At 38.4% G+C, this 17,260-nt stretch overlaps 2 protein-coding genes across 3 annotated transcripts in view; both read left to right on the top strand.

Annotated features, from left to right (window-relative positions):
* The first annotated feature begins 536 nt into the window (after positions 1 to 536).
* On the top strand, positions 537 to 11,473 carry dhx40 (DEAH-box helicase 40). Its single transcript, XM_015372715.1, has 17 exons — positions 537 to 867; positions 2,960 to 3,105; positions 3,197 to 3,316; positions 3,403 to 3,639; positions 3,727 to 3,793; positions 5,387 to 5,518; positions 5,608 to 5,707; positions 7,653 to 7,739; positions 7,826 to 8,008; positions 8,086 to 8,166; positions 8,257 to 8,414; positions 8,568 to 8,682; positions 8,768 to 8,876; positions 9,388 to 9,482; positions 9,567 to 9,636; positions 9,724 to 9,952; positions 11,302 to 11,473. Exons 1-17 carry the CDS (start codon positions 696 to 698, stop codon positions 11,421 to 11,423), a joined length of 2,223 nt encoding a protein of 740 aa, XP_015228201.1. The 5' UTR covers positions 537 to 695; the 3' UTR covers positions 11,424 to 11,473.
* Positions 11,474 to 11,755: 282 nt separating this feature from the next.
* Positions 11,756 to 17,260, top strand: part of LOC107083482 (RAC-beta serine/threonine-protein kinase) — a 14,904-nt gene continuing 9,399 nt past the window's right edge. Inside the window, exons 1-5 of one of the 2 annotated variants that reach the window (XM_015372744.1) lie at positions 11,756 to 12,188; positions 13,955 to 14,107; positions 15,240 to 15,371; positions 15,449 to 15,560; positions 16,665 to 16,818. In XM_015372744.1, coding sequence (XP_015228230.1) covers positions 14,062 to 14,107; positions 15,240 to 15,371; positions 15,449 to 15,560; positions 16,665 to 16,818 — 444 coding nt within the window. In that variant the 5' untranslated portion in view covers positions 11,756 to 12,188; positions 13,955 to 14,061. The remainder of the gene's footprint in view (positions 12,189 to 13,954; positions 14,108 to 15,239; positions 15,372 to 15,448; positions 15,561 to 16,664; positions 16,819 to 17,260) is intronic. The other variant, XM_015372746.1, reaches the window with a different exon arrangement.

Genomic DNA, 17,260 nt, shown 5'->3' on the forward strand with positions numbered 1-17,260 from the left:
TAGCAAAAAGGGGGAAAAAAAGATGAATAAGACCCTAAACATACAGCCAGAGAGGTAACGGTTTGGTTTAGATTAGTTTTTATTTTTAAAGATGCCGATCTGCATGGTCACAGTGGCTTACAGCCCTCCAACTTAGTGCTCTTTTCTTTTTGTCTTTCATTCTTTTGTACACCTTCTGTACTGCAAACCTGCCAGTCACTTTTGGACACCTGGTACCCTCATCAGATATCTGTTTGGAGTGACTTTTACAATAATAATTGAACTTTATTGATCTCACATTGGAGAAATTTACCTCTTCATGTAACCCATCCCCTTGAGGAGCAGTGGGCTGCCATTGTGCAGCACCAAAGAACTGTATGGTAACTTCTCTTAAAAATATAACCCAGTTTGTTAATTATTGGTTAATAGCATAACTTCAGGCGTGCTTTAATTGGATAATTTTCAAAACGTTTTAAGTCTTTTATTTTGGTGGGTACTTCCATGTCACGAGGTCCCAAAGGAGCCAATAGGATTGGAGAACAGGTTGGTGTACGGAAGTTAACCAGGAATCATGTCGCCTGTCGTCTTTTCAACGACTGTTTCCTAAAATTCAGACACTGTCGGATTTTGTTTTTGTACAAACTAAAGCTAGGTTCTGCAGTTTGAGGTCAATACTTCTCTCTTTCTCTGTTACTCGCTTGTAAAAGCTGTCGGCCATGTCCAAACCAACGCGGCTCGCGGTAAAAGACAGCGAGCCGAAGCATTTGCCAATCTATCAGCATAAAAACAAGCTGGTTCAGGCGGTCAGAAAAAGCCCCTTCCTCATAGTCACCGGTGAGACTGGAAGCGGGAAAACCACACAGCTTCCACAGTACCTGCATGAGGCAGGTAAGATGCTGAAAATTTAAACTCGGTTTATTTCGGACTTATATTTAACAATTAAAGTCTCACACCAGTTCCCAATGTTAGGATTGGGGTCCAACTGAAGGTAAAGAGTACGTGGTCTAGAGATCCTCTTAAACTAAATGATGAAACAGCATATGTAAGCAATGAATGGCAGAAGTAGAAAATTTCAAATAATAGAAACGTGAGGAGTAGTTTACTCTCAACTACTTTCTAAGAAACAACTGGGAAGTTTACCTAATGCGTAGGTCTTCAACAGGGGGTCCGCGACCCCTATGGGGTCCACAGAGGTACTGCATGGTGGTCGAGAAAGTTTGGGTTAATTAGACTTTTTTATTTTTTTCCCCTCTGCAATTTTTTCCACTAATTGAAATGTCTTTAAATACATATTAACATGAATTCAGCACACTATAGTAAACAGATAAATGGAGGCAGAAGATGTATTTCAGTCATCAATGCACACAATCAACGACTCACAGGAGCTCTTTCATGCTGGGCACCGTTTCATTCACAACATCTGTCCCATCAACCAGGAATCAGAATCGAAAGTACTTTAATAATCCCGGGGCCACATTACTTTCGTTCAATCAGACATCCACATGTAATAGTGACTATAGGACCAGTTTGATATAACACAATTTCATATAATATATATAATGAGGGGGCCCCGCTTCATCTCTCCATCAGTTTGGGGGTCCTAGGGCCTGGAAACCTTGAAGACCCCTAACCTAAAGTCTGAAATCAGCCAATCACATTGCTGCAATTTAATACATTAGATGTAGTTTGCAACAAAGACCAGGAAACAGGATCAAATTTTCACCGGTTCACCAATCTTATAAAGTATTGTTCTTACTTGCTACTGTTATGTTAGCAACATTCAGGTAATAGTGGTGCGGGGATTTTGGTGTCTGGCTACATGGAGCAGGATAAATGACATCACAAAGCTCAATCAATCTCAGACTAACACGATGAAGTCACCATCAGCAGATCTCAGTCCCTTAAAACTTGTCTTGGATTTGATAAAGTAAAATGGGTTTAAATAAGAATACAATGCCGATCTAAATAACAACCTTTTGCATCATGAGTCCTGCTTAGACAACCCTGATAGACAAGTACATGTCAGATATCAGCCCTGGATAACTCTCCTTTTCTAATCATTTAATACACTTGCACATAACATGCCAACTACTGTGTAGCTTGTGTAATTTTTTACGTATTTTATAAAGTCAGTACATCTCTGCAGTACAAGTGCAATAATCCAAGTCAACTACCTTGTAGTCTTCCCTTAGCTCTCTACTGTGCAGCTATTTTTATATCCAAGGGAAACATATTCCAGGACATTGCAACTTTTTTCTTTTTTATGTCTTTTTGTACTATATATACTCTTTTTATATTGTCTGTTGTACTTTTATCTTTAATGGCATCTATCTTTAACACTTTCTACTCTATATAAGCTACTGGAACCAGAATTTTCCTGAAGGACTAATCCCAAGGTATAAATACAATTGAGTCTAAGGATAAACACCAGGTTTGCTGCAAACAACATTTTTGATATAATTGGGACTTTAAATGGTATAACACTCAGTGATGTGAGGGTATTTTTGACCTTTCTCAAAGTCTCTATGTAGTATAACAACTCAAGTGTTATAAACTGTGGTTTAAAGATCTATCTAACAGTTTCCTGATATGTGCAGCCAACACAATAAAAATTGAAGAATTAGAACAAATATTACACGTCTCCAAGAAAAAAAAAACACTTAAGCAAAAAAATGAACAATAGATATCAAAGAGGAGGGAAAAGCCAATATATGTGCATCATGTGATGTTAAGTCATTGCACTAATGAATTTCCCAGTGTTTGCACGTTCTTTTTCTTGTTGGTACTGTAACAAGAAAAAAACAAAATACTATCAGCCTAAAATATCAGCTGGATATCTGTGTATCCCTACTGTTGTCGTACTGATAGCTTTTTTTTGGCTGCTCTTCTCTTACAACTCATTTGTTTTGATCCACTCATTTTTATGTGGTAAACTAAGAAGTTTTTTAAATAATGTTTTTTACCTTCTCTGTACGGGTAGGTTTTTGTAAGAATGGAAAAATTGGCATCACCCAGCCTCGCCGTGTGGCTGCCATCACTGTAGCTCAGAGGGTCGCTCAGGAGATGAAGTGCACTCTGGGTAGAGAGGTGGGATACCAGGTGCGGTTTGATGACTGCACTTCTCAGGTGAGTTATTAGTATTGTCCTACATAAAAAAAAAAAAATAAAGTCTACAATAATTTTGGTTGGGAATGATAATAAAACCTGTCTGTTGCAGGAAACGGCAGTGAAGTACATGACAGATGGATGTTTGCTCCGAGAAGTCTTAGCAGATCCCTCACTTTCTCAGTACAGTGTGGTGATTCTAGATGAAGTCCATGAACGCAGCTTGAACACTGTAAGTTTATAGTACTCTGTAGGAGCGATACAGGAGCTGCAGAGCTGTGCTTGAACCCCGCCCCCCTATTGTTTTTCTCACTGCAGGACATCCTTCTGGGTTTACTAAAGAACGTTTTCTCTGACCCTGCTGAAGCCGCTAAGAGACGATCATTTCCCCTTAAAGTGGTGGTAATGTCCGCCACTTTAGAAAGTGATAAACTTTCAGCTTTTTTCAACAACTGTCCGGTCTTTGAAATTCCTGGTAGGGTGTTCCCTGTGACGTGCACATTCGGCTCGGCTGTAGGGCCAAAAGATGTTGAAAGGAACTTTTATGTCAAAGAGGTATGTTGACTCATTCACGTTTGGTTTCTGTTTGTTCCTCCTTTTTTTATAATTTCTTTTTATTCTATTTGACTATCTGCTTCACAGGTGGTAAAAGTGGCGCTGGATGTGCACATCAGTGAAAAAGCCGGTGATATTCTGGTGTTTCTAACAGGCAAGTAGTGATAGTTGCCATTCATTTTAGACTTGCAAAGGTGTTCATGCTTTCAACAACAAACTTTAAAATATCTATATGCTATGAAAGGAGAACAGTAACCAGAGAAGCATTGAAAGGACCGCTGGAGAAGCTGCAGGATCCACAGATTATGTGGAAAAATCTTTAACAGGAACTATGAGTTGGGCTCTTCAAAAATGTATTTCCTTTATAGAAGAATGTAAAGAATTGACAATTTTCCTTCTGCTGTGTGCAATTCACGGGGCACACCAAAAATATGGAACAAGGTAATCACATTAGATGAGGCCAAAGTTACTTTTTTTTTTTTTTGACTTGCTAATACAAAGCACACCAATGTCTCAAATATGACGGCACCATTTTGCTGTGGGCAGGACTTTCTTGGACTATGGGTGGAGCTAAATACTAGACATTCCTTGGATGAAAAAAAACAAATACACTTAAAGAATTAAATCTCTTGTGACGGGGGTCTAGGGCTGTCTTCCAGCAGATCAGCTAACCTAAAGACAAAATCTTGACCTAAATCCAACTTAACTCTTGGAACATGCAACTTAACTCTTTGACACCACATTTAGGCAGTGGTGTCAAAAGTACACACATATGTTACTTAAGTAGAATTATAGATACTGCAGTTTAAAAACACTCTGGTTAGAGTTGAAGTATCTACTTGACCTCTTTACACAAGTGAAAGTGAAAAGTATGTGCTCCAAAAACTACTTAAAGTATAAAGTAACCTTTTAAAAAAACAGCCAGATGCCCCTTTATGAGTTGAAAGCTCAATGTTTCGACTATTTCGAAAAATTCTTTGAGATAGGGCCAAGGATGAGGGAGGTCTTGTTGGTCTCCTCCTCCATCTCCCCATACTCTCTCGCCTGTGTCCGACCTTGCAGACATTTCAACATCTTTTTCTGAATCCGATATTGTAGCATGGCATTGACAATTCACGTTTACAGTTTGAATTGTTTACGATATATGACTCATCTAATTACACTAGTTTTCACTAGATGTGGATGGCGTCAATGATCTGCATTGGATGGCGCACATGACGTGAAATAAATATTTATAAAAATTTAACCGAAGCCAAGAGTAACAAGTAACTTTTGTTTTAAAAATGTAAGGAAAGGAAAGTACAGATACTTGTGTGAAAATGTAATGAGTAGAAGTCAGAAATAGGAAGAAAAATAAGTGATGGAGTAAAGCATAAATACCTAAAAAGTGTACTTAAGTACAGTAACAAAGTATCTGTACTTTGTTACTTGACACCTCTGCATTTAGGAGAGTAAATCTTGGGGAAAAATTAGATGTATTTGAGTTAAAGCCATTTTGTCACTGGATGAACTTTAATGTCAGTGTGCAGATGCAAAAAAAAACAGGCAACCATGACATACACGCAATAATAAAGGCTACAGAGTTCACATGGAGACTGAATATTATTGCAACATTTTATAGGCTTTGATTAAACCTGCTTGGGGTTTTTTTCCACCTCACAATTATATGACACTTAATTTCAATAACATAAGCTGAAGTATGTGACGGTAATGTTTTTCTGCTCATAAACTCCTCTGTGTTCTGCAGGCCAGTCAGAAATCGAGCATGCCTGTGACTTGTTGTTTGAAAAAGCTGAAAACATAGACTATCGCTATGATGTGCAGGACCGGACAGTGGAGGGCCTTCTCATTTTACCCCTCTATGGATCGATGCCCACTGGTATAACCCGTCATTAAAATCTGTAGATTGTCGGTATTTAAAGGACGCCAATGTGATCTAAAGATCCTGATTTTGTTTTTTTATTCCAGATCAGCAGAGGCAGATCTTCCAGCCACCGCCTCCTGGAATCAGAAAGTGTGTGGTAGCCACAAACATCGCAGCAACATCCCTCACCATCAATGGGATTAAGTAAGTCAAGCTTGTTTAAATGGTAGTTCACCAAAAAATTACACTTTAGGTTCTTATAAAATATCAGTCAACTCTTTTACCTTTTTAAACATCTTTTTGCGGCAAATTTTTCAGTTATGAGACATTTAGTTTGATATAGAATTACATCAGTTTTCATCCTAGATCTTTACCTTTACCCCATCCACTGTTAGGACATCCTTAGTTGTCTGTAATCTAATAATCTTGTTTCGAGCCAGCCTTTGAACTGCCTCAGATGAACTTGCCAGGTAAAAATGTGTGGAAATCATTTAGATGATTTATCTTTTATTGCCTGATCATACAGTAAAAAAACAAGATGTTTAATTTGAAAATCTGAGTTGTGCGAGAAAAACAAGTAGTTGTGCCTTTACAGATATGAATACCAACATTGGAAAGCTTAACAATCCCCTTTTCTGAAATGGGCGAACTAAGGCTTTTTAACTATTCTTTAAATTAAGAAAGACAAAAACATGGCGCTAAATTAAGGCAGATGTGTGTTGATCTCTACAATGACAGGATCCACAATAAAAAGAATGATTAACTATAGGATCTTTACCTTGATTCACACGCTGATAAATTTTAGCTTGTAACCTCCATTGTTGTTAAATAGCCTACATCTTCCAAAAAATATATAATTTGTAGCTTTTAACTATTTTCTAATGCATTTCCCTCATCCAAATCTTGTACAAAGTGTTTTTTTTTTTTTTTTTTTTGCTTGATGCATGTTTCTCTGACTAATCCTGATGAGCTGTCTGAGTAGCATCCATTCTCTGCCTTCTGATTGCTACTTCAAATTCCCTTCAGGAAGCACCTACCTTAACCCATCTGTGCCGGCACAGTTAATGTCTACTTTCTTTGATCTGGGAGGGTGAGATAGAGTGAAATGATGATGAAGTGGCTCTTTAGCAGCTCATTTTCACAGAGCAGAAACTTTATTTTTTAGCTATTGTCTGAAGGCAAGAAGACATCGATTTTGAGTCTGATCTGACAGGAAATCGTGTCGGATGAGGTTGTGGCAGTTGGCGTTCATTTAACGTCAAAGGGTATGATCCGACCCGACACGATTTTAATCAAGGGGGCTTGAGTAGGTCCAACTGAGATAGACCCCAGCTCTATTTTAGGCAGACCACGCAGCAATTCAGCGGAAATTTCATGGATCTGACAGGAAGAGAGACGCCTTTACAAAGTAAAACACATCCGCTTAGTGGGAAAATACAAAATAAAATCTGTTAATTTGTCTTTTTATGACTTTTCATAATATGTCCAAGTTAAATGTGGGAAATTATTTTCATTTTTGTATAGCACAGAAATAAAAAAAAGCAGATATGCCCGTGCTGCCTTTCTAGGCTATGTGTGTGACATGGGAAAAAAATCTGATCGGAGATTAAAATAGTCGCACTCAACCTGTGTTTTGGCCTTAAGTTGTGAAAATGACCCCAGTTTAAAGTGTTGTGATACAGCAATGTCATGAAATGGGGAGCGCCCAGACAGGGAGAGGCGCCTTCACCTTTCACTTAAGTGTTTCTCTTTGGGGCTGGAAGGAAACAATATTTCATAACAAATTAATGCCATATAGTGCTGAAAGCATTATTTAATCATTTACTTGCAGGAAACAGGTCCTCTAAAAGCTTACACATTGGTCTGCTGACCAATGTGTTTGGCTGGTCTTCCACCCTCAGACTAGTCTATTCTCTTACTGCTTGGGTTAAGGTTAATTTTAAAACCTCAGGATGTCTTTTAAACCATTGTTATTTGGCCTAAAAGTAAATGCTGACCCACTGTTAACAGGCAGGAGCACCACTGACATATTTGCTCTCTATCTACCGGCTCAGTGAAAGCTTGGCTGGTGGGTCTTTTATAAGACGAAGCGAATAGGGTTTGTTTGAATCGAACGGATTTCATTATTTCTTTTCTTTTTTCCATGTAGGTACATCGTTGACAGCGGCTTCGTAAAGCAGCTCAATCACAACTCCAGGGTGGGCATGGACGTGTTGGAGGTGGTGCCAATCTCAAAGTGAGTTCGGAAAGTAAACCTTTCCTTGAAATAAATGTGTATGGACTGGGATTAAGTTGGATCCTGGGTGGATCTCCTCTGATCAGGAGCGAGGCTCAGCAGAGAGCAGGCCGAGCTGGGAGAACCTCTGCCGGAAAGTGCTTTCGGATCTATACCAAGGAATTCTGGGAGAAGTGCATGCCTGAATATACAATTCCTGAGATTCAAAGGACAAGTCTGACTGCTGTGATCCTCACCCTTAAGTGCCTTGGGGTTCATGATGTCATCAGGTACGCTGTTTGATTCTTTGTTAGATTTTCACGTTGGGTTGATAAATTATTCAACAGAAAATTATTATTTCGTCCAGGTTTCCTTATCTGGACTGTCCAGAGGAAAGGTTTATTCTCGAGGCATTAAAGCAACTGTACCAGTTTGATGCAATAGACAGGTGAGCATTAACATCCATCTTCTGGTTCTCCAGACAACTACATCTGAAAATCTGCCGTACCTCATGTGAGCAATTATCTTTCTGATACAGGAGAGGTAAAGTAACCAAGCTTGGGGAGCTGATGGTGGAATTCCCCCTGCACCCGGGTCTCACCAGGGCTCTGCTCAAATCTGCGTCCCTGGGCTGCCAGGACCTGCTCCTCCCTGTAGCCGCCATGCTGTCTGTGGAGAACATCTTCATCAGGCCTGGTCTGCTGCTTTTGTTTTAACGTAGAAGTGTAACTTGGAGAACATTAGAAGCACATTTACCGAGTGCACGCCACTGCCTTTGGAAAATCTGTGCTGAAGTATCAAGAGGTGTGAAATAAAGTCATGGGATTTTTCTTTTATGGTTCTCTGTAGGTCACCCCGACAAACAGAAAGAGGCAGCTAAGAAGCACCGAGCACTGGCGGAAAAAACAGGCAGCATCAATGATTTCGCCACTCTTCTTTGTGTGTTTAACTCCTGCAAATCCAGGTAAGGAAAAGACATTGCAAAGTGCTTTAAAACTAAAATACCCCACTATGTTAAAATACCCCCCCTGCTTCCCCCCACTCTGCAGTGACAGGCCTTCAGCCTGGTGCAAAGAGAACTGGATCCATTGGAGGGCGCTGAAGTCGGCTTTTAGTGTGGAGACTCAGCTGAGAGAGATCCTTCTGCGCCTCCAGCAGGTACAAGGTCCAGGTCACTTACCGAAGCATGCTGCCTAATGAATATTTCACAGTAAAAAAAAAAAAAAAAAGTCTAAAAACAGAGCAGGGCAAATGTGACAAGCTCTCTGGATGTCATCCCTTTTTAATTCAACAGGAAAAAGGAGGAACTAGATACCTCAGAGATTATAGGATGCATTAATGCTTATGTTGGGCCTCGGTTGTAGCCAAATTCTGTTTCTCTCAGTTCAAAATATGCTTTTCTTCTTTTTAAAAATACAATAATAATAGTAATAGAATGAGAAAGGTGTTGCTCTTATTCCATGTGATAACAGATTGTTTGTATTGGTTTCATCAAAATTGTAAACCATTATACCCGGGTTTATATTTCTCTTTTTTAATCACTATGAACTCTTAATTTGTCTAACTGCTGCAGTAGTAATAATAAAATAAAATTAAAAACACAGTTCATGTGTTTAAATTCCTGTGAGGTGTAATTCTTTTTCTCTGGTTTGCCACTCTTGTCTTTCAGAGGAGAGATTTCCCCACTGAAAGTTTTGATGGGAATAAAAGTGAACTCTTGAGACGATGCCTGTGCTCAGGATACTTCACCAATGTTGCCAGAAGGTATCACCAATACAATTACATGCTGGGACAGTGTTACCTATTGTTCAGATTTAGTTTGGAGCTTTATTTATTTTTCCTCATTAGGTCCGTTGGAAAAGTGTTTTGCACAATGGATGGCCATGGATCAATGGTTCATGTCCATCCGTCATCATCAGTAAGCAATTCTATTCTCTTATTTTATATTTCACATATATATTTAAAACAAACAAAAGAACAGTGTCTTTCTATGCATTTTTTAAAGTTGTTTGAGCAGGAAGCTGAGCTGAACTGGGTCATTTTCCATGATGTGCTGGTGACCTCAAAGACATACATCAGGACAGTCTGTCCTATTCGCTACGAGTGGGTTAAGGATTTGTTACCTAAACTCCATGAGGTGGATGTGTATGAGCTGAGCAGTGTGGCAAGACAAGAAGTTACGGAAGACGAGATGGTGAAATGGGAGAGCAAGGAAGCAGCCAAAAGACAACAAGGTGTTCATAGAAATATGTTTCAAAAGCTTTTCCCTGTTATTTTTATAATCTCTGGTTGAGTTAAATGGGATTAGAAATGAAGAGTAGAATATTTTACTTTTTGATTTCAATTAGGTCATGCTAATATAAAAATATTCTGCAGTATTGTATTTTTTCCCCTCAAAGTTTTCGGGGCCATATTCAGCTCTAAAAGCAAGCATTTTATTGTGGATTCTGTGTGTTGTAAAGATCAATTTTCTTTTCATGCAGTGTTATAAATGGAAAGCAAGAGGGCATTTGTTTGTTTCTCGGATCCACAACACATTTAAAAAAAAAAAAAAAAAAAAAAAACACAAAAAAAAAAGATGCATAAATCCAGAGCAGATGAAACGTTCTTAAAGAACAAACAGATTTTACCAATTCAAAGCAGTAAGGTGTGTTATCAGCTTCTTGGTTTGGCTTTACATATATTAGTACTGTTCATCTGACACCAACAATTCAAAATGATTATTTCTTAGAACAGGGGGTCTTCAATGTTTTCCAGGCCAAAGACCCCCAAACTGATGGCGAGATGGAATGGGGACCCCCTGATTTTATATATTGTATGAAATTGTTTTATATCAAACTGGTCCTATAGTCACTCCATTACAGATGGAGAAATGTAACGAAAGTAATTTCGTCCTGGGATTATTAAAGTATTTCTGATTCCTGGTTGATGGAACACGTGTTGTGAATGAAACGGTGCCCAGGTTGAAAGAGCTCCTGTGTGTCGCTGAATAATCTTCTGCCTCCATTTATCTGTTTACTACAGTGTGTTGAATTCATGTTAAGGTGTATTTAAAAACATTTCAATTAGTGGAAAAAATTGCAGAAGGGAATATATAAAAAAAGTAATCAACCCAAACTTTCGAGACCCCCATGCAGTACCGCTTTGGACCCCCTAGGGGTCGCGGACCCCCTGTTGAAGACTTGCGGTAGTCAGTTGTTTAGCTCCCCTCACTGTCATCTGCAGGGCTCCCTTGTTGGGTACCTTGATGTTATCTAGTTTTCTTAGAGGGCCCTCTCTAAGAAAACTAGATAACATCAAGGTACCCAACGAGGTTTGTTGTTGTATTCAATTCAATTCAATTCAGTTCATTTATATAGCGCCAAATTCACAACACATGTCATATCAAGGCACTTTACAGTTCAACAACAGTTGTACAGTTTGTGTTGGTCAAAGCAGGTGTTTGTGTTGGTCAAAGCAGGTGCACCCATTAGAGATCTGCTCAACTGAAATCTTGTTTCAGGAACTTCTATTTGTCTGAATAAATGTGAGCAATTAAAGTGCTTCAGTTTGCGTAATACTCCATTATTATGTCGTTCCTCAGAGGCTTCTGCTGAAGATGTGATGAAGAAGCTTGAGAAACGCAACACTGAAGACAGCGTCAGTGATGCTCGAGCCCGCTACCTGCAAAGGAAGCAGCAGAGAGAGCAAAGGAAAGCTCTTTGACACTAAGCCGAAATTGTCAATTTTAGATGTTTGCATTTGGTTTTTAATAAATGCTTTTTTAAAATAAAAAAATAATAATAAATTGCCTTTGTCTTGCAGTTTATTTATGAGACTTTCAGTGTGCATTAAGAGGAAAAGAATTGATAGGACATATTAAATATGACATATTGTCAACTTTTCTGTTCATTTTTTGTGTAGCCCATATCAGGTATTCTCCAGCCCTGCACTGAGTGCCCAGGGTTAAGGTCACATTGCAGAACGTGGTGTACTTTCACACCGACCGTTCAGGTACAGTGGACCCTCTGCCTGCTGGACGTCACTTCCCATTGTGTGAGTCTGCAGGGCTGCTGTAGTGACACAGGCGGAGGGCTTCCATGCTAAGCAAGCGACTAACCGCATTAAAACCAGAAATAAACGCGCCTTTCTTTTATGTTTTATTTTTTTTCGGAGTCCCTAACTCAGTTCGGTCATCCTCGGCGTACTCTATTTCCACTTAAGTGGACTTTCTTCTCCACCGTGTGTGCTTCCGTGAAAGAGTGCCGCTGCTTCTGACCGAGCACGCCGCCGCCGCTCCTGCCTCTCCGCCGCTGCGAGAGAAGAAAACAAGCTCGGTGAGCAGTGCGCTAAAGCTGTGTGATCATTGACAGAGTTCACTACACACAGCCACCCAGCGGTAACTCGTCGGCGCCTCGTGAAACAGCTCAGAGGTTCTTCTGCAAGCCACGGTTGAGGATATATTTATCTATCTTTACCTCCGAAGTCGAGGTAAGAGTGTAGATACTAATGAGAACTAGCGCAGGTGGCTAACTGACATGCTAACTAGCCGTTAGCTTGAAGATATGTTTTGGCTAACTGCCTTGTTTTGGACTTAATGCGCTCATGGTCAATGTCCTCGCTTCTGGCTTTCTCTTATATTGCTTTGCACTATGTTTAAGGGTTTTTCGTACACTTTCAATCATAATAAGACAAGAAACCTGAAAGTTTAGTCGGCTGTGTGTTAGCTAGCTACCACCCTCTAACGATGTGGCTGTGTTTACGTTACTGTATTACAGTAGGCTGCCTGTGGTAATGTACGCGGTGTGTTATAAAGGTTGTTTTCACACGGTAATTAACGCATCATTTGCTGCACCTATGTATCAGTTTGATGCATTTTGTTCTCCTGTGTTTTTTTTTCTTTTTACAAACAGCAAAAAAATATGGAAACTGAGTAAACTCTACTTGTTTACATGGTTCATGTTTTTTTTGTGTGTGAGGACAAACCTGTTTACAGTTAAAGGTTGTCCTTCCTATTTATTATCCCACAGAGCAATTACCTAGTACTACTTTGTGCTCTCACAGCCTGGTTAACTATGGGGAGCAATAAAAGGTCTGAAGTCGAGAGAAGCCTTATCTGTTTTATCTTGGTAAACAAAGCAGTTCAAACAGCCTTTGCGTCTGTTAAAAGAAAACTAAAGACCTGCCTATTCAATATGGCTTTTAGTTTAGTTTAATAATTGTTTTTAATATCACTTTATAACTTTTTTCCTTACTAAAAAATAAAATAACAATTTAATATTTACTTGATGTGGATTTTTCAGCTTTAGATTTCACCACAGATGTTTTTGGTCCTCGTGAGAAATGTAAATATAGTTTTTAGATTTTTATTGTCTTTAATTGAATTTGAAGCAGTGTTTCTAGCATATTCTTATTAGGCAGGCTTAAATCATTTTGGTGTCTTTTCTTATCTTTTATATCAGTAAATCAATTGATGTTATTAGCTGGGAAAAAAGGGAATAGTTTTCACTGGCATTCCCTGAATTTCCCTTTTAACCTGTTATCTAAGATAAGCTGTTGATTCTGAGCTGACCCTGGTTTCAGGGCTTTCCACCAACATTTAACCAAATTTAAAGGGGGAAACCGGTGCATTAAAAACACAGTTTTGCTTTACTGTTTGATCATAGACTTGGATCACATCATAATTTATACACGGCACCACTGAAATTAAAAATCTATCATTTTTTTTATTTCTTTAATATTATTTTTTTAGATAAACCATAAAGGTTAGGACTTCAAGGTTACAAAAGGCAGCTTTGCATGATCAACCCGACTGGTTTATGATGAGGGTGTGCAGATTTCAGCAGTTTTCAGTGTTGTGGAGTAGTATTTCAGGACACCAGAGTGCCTGAGAAGGTGATTTATTTTCTAAGAGGTTTTCTATGTGGATGACTTTCAGAGACGGGTGAGAAGAAATATGCTGCCTTTAGATCTTGCTTTCAGTTTGACTCCAACCTTTTTTTTTTTTTTTTGTCTTACAGGTTGTAGTTTCAGTTGCTTCAGGCTCTGTATCTTAGTTGTTACTTTTCCTTTCTGTCAAAGTATGAACTGTAGCTGTGTTTCGTGGTTAGGCCTTTTCTACCTTATGGTGATAATCTATTTATTTCTATTGCTATAACTGCATGTCAGATGACAACCGGAAAATGTGTTGAATGCTTTTATACTTTCTCTATGAGATTCTAGAGAAATTTATTTATTTGTTTCCCTCTGCTCTCTAGGTATTAGTCATCTCATCTTAATTTGCTATCAGGAATTTACCCAATAAGAGAGTTTTCATCAGCTCCCTTGCAGCCCCCTACCTACCCAAACAGTCTTCTGCCCCAGCATGAATGACGTCGTTGTTGTTAAAGAAGGATGGCTCCAAAAGAGAGGTAAGGGTCCCTTTGTGTTCACCATAAAATATTTGAATATATATAGCAGTAATATGTAGATTGGAATTCATGTGGGTTATAAAATCTGCCGTAGGTGAACAATATTGCTGCTTAGAAACCTCCACCCAAAGAGGGAACAATTGTTTTTAATTATTTCCAAGAAGAGAAATTTAACAAGAAACTCGAGTCCAGGGTTAAAACAGTCAACTATTCGTCGTGCTCTTTTTCATTGTGGATTCTGTTTTTTTTTTTTTTTTAATAAACCAACAAAGCTAGTTAAGCTTCACTACTAAAACAGTAAAGCCAGCAGATCGATTAGGACTTATTTTAAAATAATCAAAGACTGTTAGTATCTATTTTCTTTATAGAATCATAAAATTATTCTTTAAGAAATCAACAAATTAATTAAAAACTCATATTTAGCAGTCATTTATGTTGCATTGGCTCCATGTTTTTTAAGTGCAACTTCCTTGATATGGTTATCATGTGTAGGAACTGTATCTAAGTGATAACAATTTTCAGTTAGCCTTTTATTTACTAAAAGCTAGAGATGGTTGATATGACCTTTATGAATAGTATTTTGTGGTGCTATTGTGATAATGATAAAGTTGACAATATGAACCCTTGATTTTTTGGAGTCGTTTTTAGGTAACTTGCTGTGAATGCGTGCCTCAGCAATTATAGCCTCACAATCACAAACACCAAGAAAAAAATATGCAAATTTAAAATGGGCCTCTTCAGGACACCAGTTACGTAAAGAAGTATTATTTATATCCCTAAATATCCTGTAGTAACAGCATTTAATCATTATTTGCATCTGAAAATACTCTGCTGGAAAAATTTGAAAGACAAAAAATATAAGAAATACAATTGGAAATGTATAATCTTTTTTTTTTTTATCACTAATCATGATTTATTTTTTAGACATTAAATCAAAATTGTTATGACTAGAAATTTATCATGGTTACCACAAACAACTTAATAAATGCCAAGGCTTACTAGATCTCGACCATCCTGAACGTGTAATAATTTACTTAATTTAATTGTCCATGTTTTTATACTTATGCATTTGTGAAGCATTTCAGAAAGTGGTCAGTCGCCGATGCAATATCTGTAATGTTTTTGCCCCCAGGTGAATACATCAAAACATGGCGTCCTCGGTACTTCATCCTGAAGAGCGATGGATCCTTTATCGGATACAAAGACAAGCCTGACGTGTCCAGTGACCTCAGCCCCCCACCGCTCAACAACTTCTCTGTTGCAGGTCAGATTTTGCATCCGGCTGGCTTTGTGCTGTATCTTGAGTGCTTTCCGTGGCGCTGATGTGTCCATGTTCTGTAGAATGCCAGATAATGAAGACAGAGCGCCCCAGGCCCAACACGTTTGTTATTCGATGTCTGCAGTGGACCTCGGTTATTGAGCGGACTTTCCATGTGGACAGCAGAGAGGAGAGGTAAAGGTTTTTCTTTTTGTGGTGTCATTGAGATATATATATATATATATATATATATATATATATCAAATGTAAACCCACTTTACATGAGGGATGGGTAGGGGTGAGGATTACCAGTTTAATCCTGATACCAAGCTGTGAAAGAAAAAGGGGGGATTTTTTAACCATTCACATTCAAATCACAATAAAAAAAGGAATCTGTGTGCATTCGCACCTCATAGATAAAGTATTCCAAAGAGAAAATTATGGATCAGTGTATTTATTTTTGCATTGTTAATGATTTATTCAGCATCTAAAATACGGGTGTATTTTTGTTTGTCCTCTTCGAAAGAGTTTGTCTGCACCAAACAAGATTAACAATTTTTTTATTGATGAGTCACTGGACAGAAACCAAAACCAGTTGGGTCACATGTTAAAGCACAACTTAAATAAATGCATGTTATTATTGATATATAAAGATAATTTTAGGAAGGAAATGTCAGCCCAGTAAAGCATTTGTTGGGATGTTAACTATAGAGTCTGTTATTAACTATAGCCATTTCTAGACCACATGTATGAGAACGTAAACCACATGTTGACAATGTCATTGTACATCTGCAGTATCTTTATGATGTGTGATTGTCAATGGCTTTGACTTCCTTTCGAAAACAAGTAAAGATAATAATAAATGAGACAGACGTATGCCCAAAGTTGTTTTGTTAAAGAGAAAGCCATGCAGATCATGAGAAACAAACAGCCATCTTGTTTAGAATAGGATATAGGTTCAAATCAGACCTGATTATTTGACTTCAACCAAAGAAATCATCTTTGGGTTTTGTAAATATCAGCTCTGCCAAGTACCAAATCCCATAAGCTTCCTGCTGAAAAGTACTCAGATTATCCTCTAAACTTCACTTGATGGATCACATCTTTCCTCAGAGCAGATTATTGGGTTGTACCATTTAATAAAACACATATCTATAGATAAAAATGCAGTTAGTAAGTAACTGCAAATCTCATCAGCCATTTATTGTATTTCAAAGAGATTCCTTGTTAAAACATTTTGAGTAATTCAGAGATGGGATTAGATTTGATGAGGTGAACATCTGCTTTCTTTTGGCTCAGGGAGGAGTGGATGCGGGTGATCCAGACAGTAACAAATAGCCTGAAGAGTCAGCAGCAGGATGAGGAGCCCATGGAGATCAAATTTGGCTCACCCAGTGACAGCAGCGGCGCAGAGGAGATGGAGATCGCCGTGTCCAAAACCCGTTCAAGAGTGGTCAGTGTTTGCTCCAGCAACCGAGCACTTGCTGTGCTTTTTTTTCCTCAGTTAAGCTCATCTTTAATGAGCAAGTTGTTCTAACTGTAAGCCTCTTTACCTAAGCTTTTTATTTTTTTATTTTGGATTCCTTTTTCATGGAAGAGGGGCAAAATGTTTTACACACATTATTGCCTTGAATCTTATTTTTTTATTGATTGCCATGAGAACAACACTTTACTTGACTGTATTTTGCATGTAAGAGTAAAGTTTGGTGGAGGGGGAATTATGATGTGGGGTTAGATTACAGGAACTGGGCTAAGCCTCCTAGGAACTCTGAAAGCTTCAGCGCATCAACGGATTTTGGAGACAGCCCTTCCACCTCTAACATTACTTTTTCATCAGCTCCACAAAGCAGGTCCATAAAGACACGGATGAGTCCTGACATTAAAGGGATAGTTCG

Source organism: Cyprinodon variegatus, unplaced genomic scaffold (assembly GCF_000732505.1).
Source record: "Cyprinodon variegatus isolate N-32 unplaced genomic scaffold, C_variegatus-1.0 Scaffold75, whole genome shotgun sequence".
Classification (NCBI taxonomy): Eukaryota; Metazoa; Chordata; class Actinopteri; order Cyprinodontiformes; family Cyprinodontidae; genus Cyprinodon; species Cyprinodon variegatus.

What these genes read in the sequence shown, in the direction of transcription:
- dhx40 (XM_015372715.1), top strand. Translation starts at nt 696, where the DNA reads ATGTCCAAACCAACGCGGCTCGCGGTAAAAGACAGCGAGCCGAAGCAT. An exon ending in CTCACCATCAATGGGATTAA is followed by an intron (nt 5,708 to 7,652) that starts GTAAGTCAAGCT and finishes TTTTCCATGTAG; the next exon opens with GTACATCGTTGACAGCGGCT. An exon ending in CAGTTTGATGCAATAGACAG is followed by an intron (nt 8,167 to 8,256) that starts GTGAGCATTAAC and finishes TTTCTGATACAG; the next exon opens with GAGAGGTAAAGTAACCAAGC.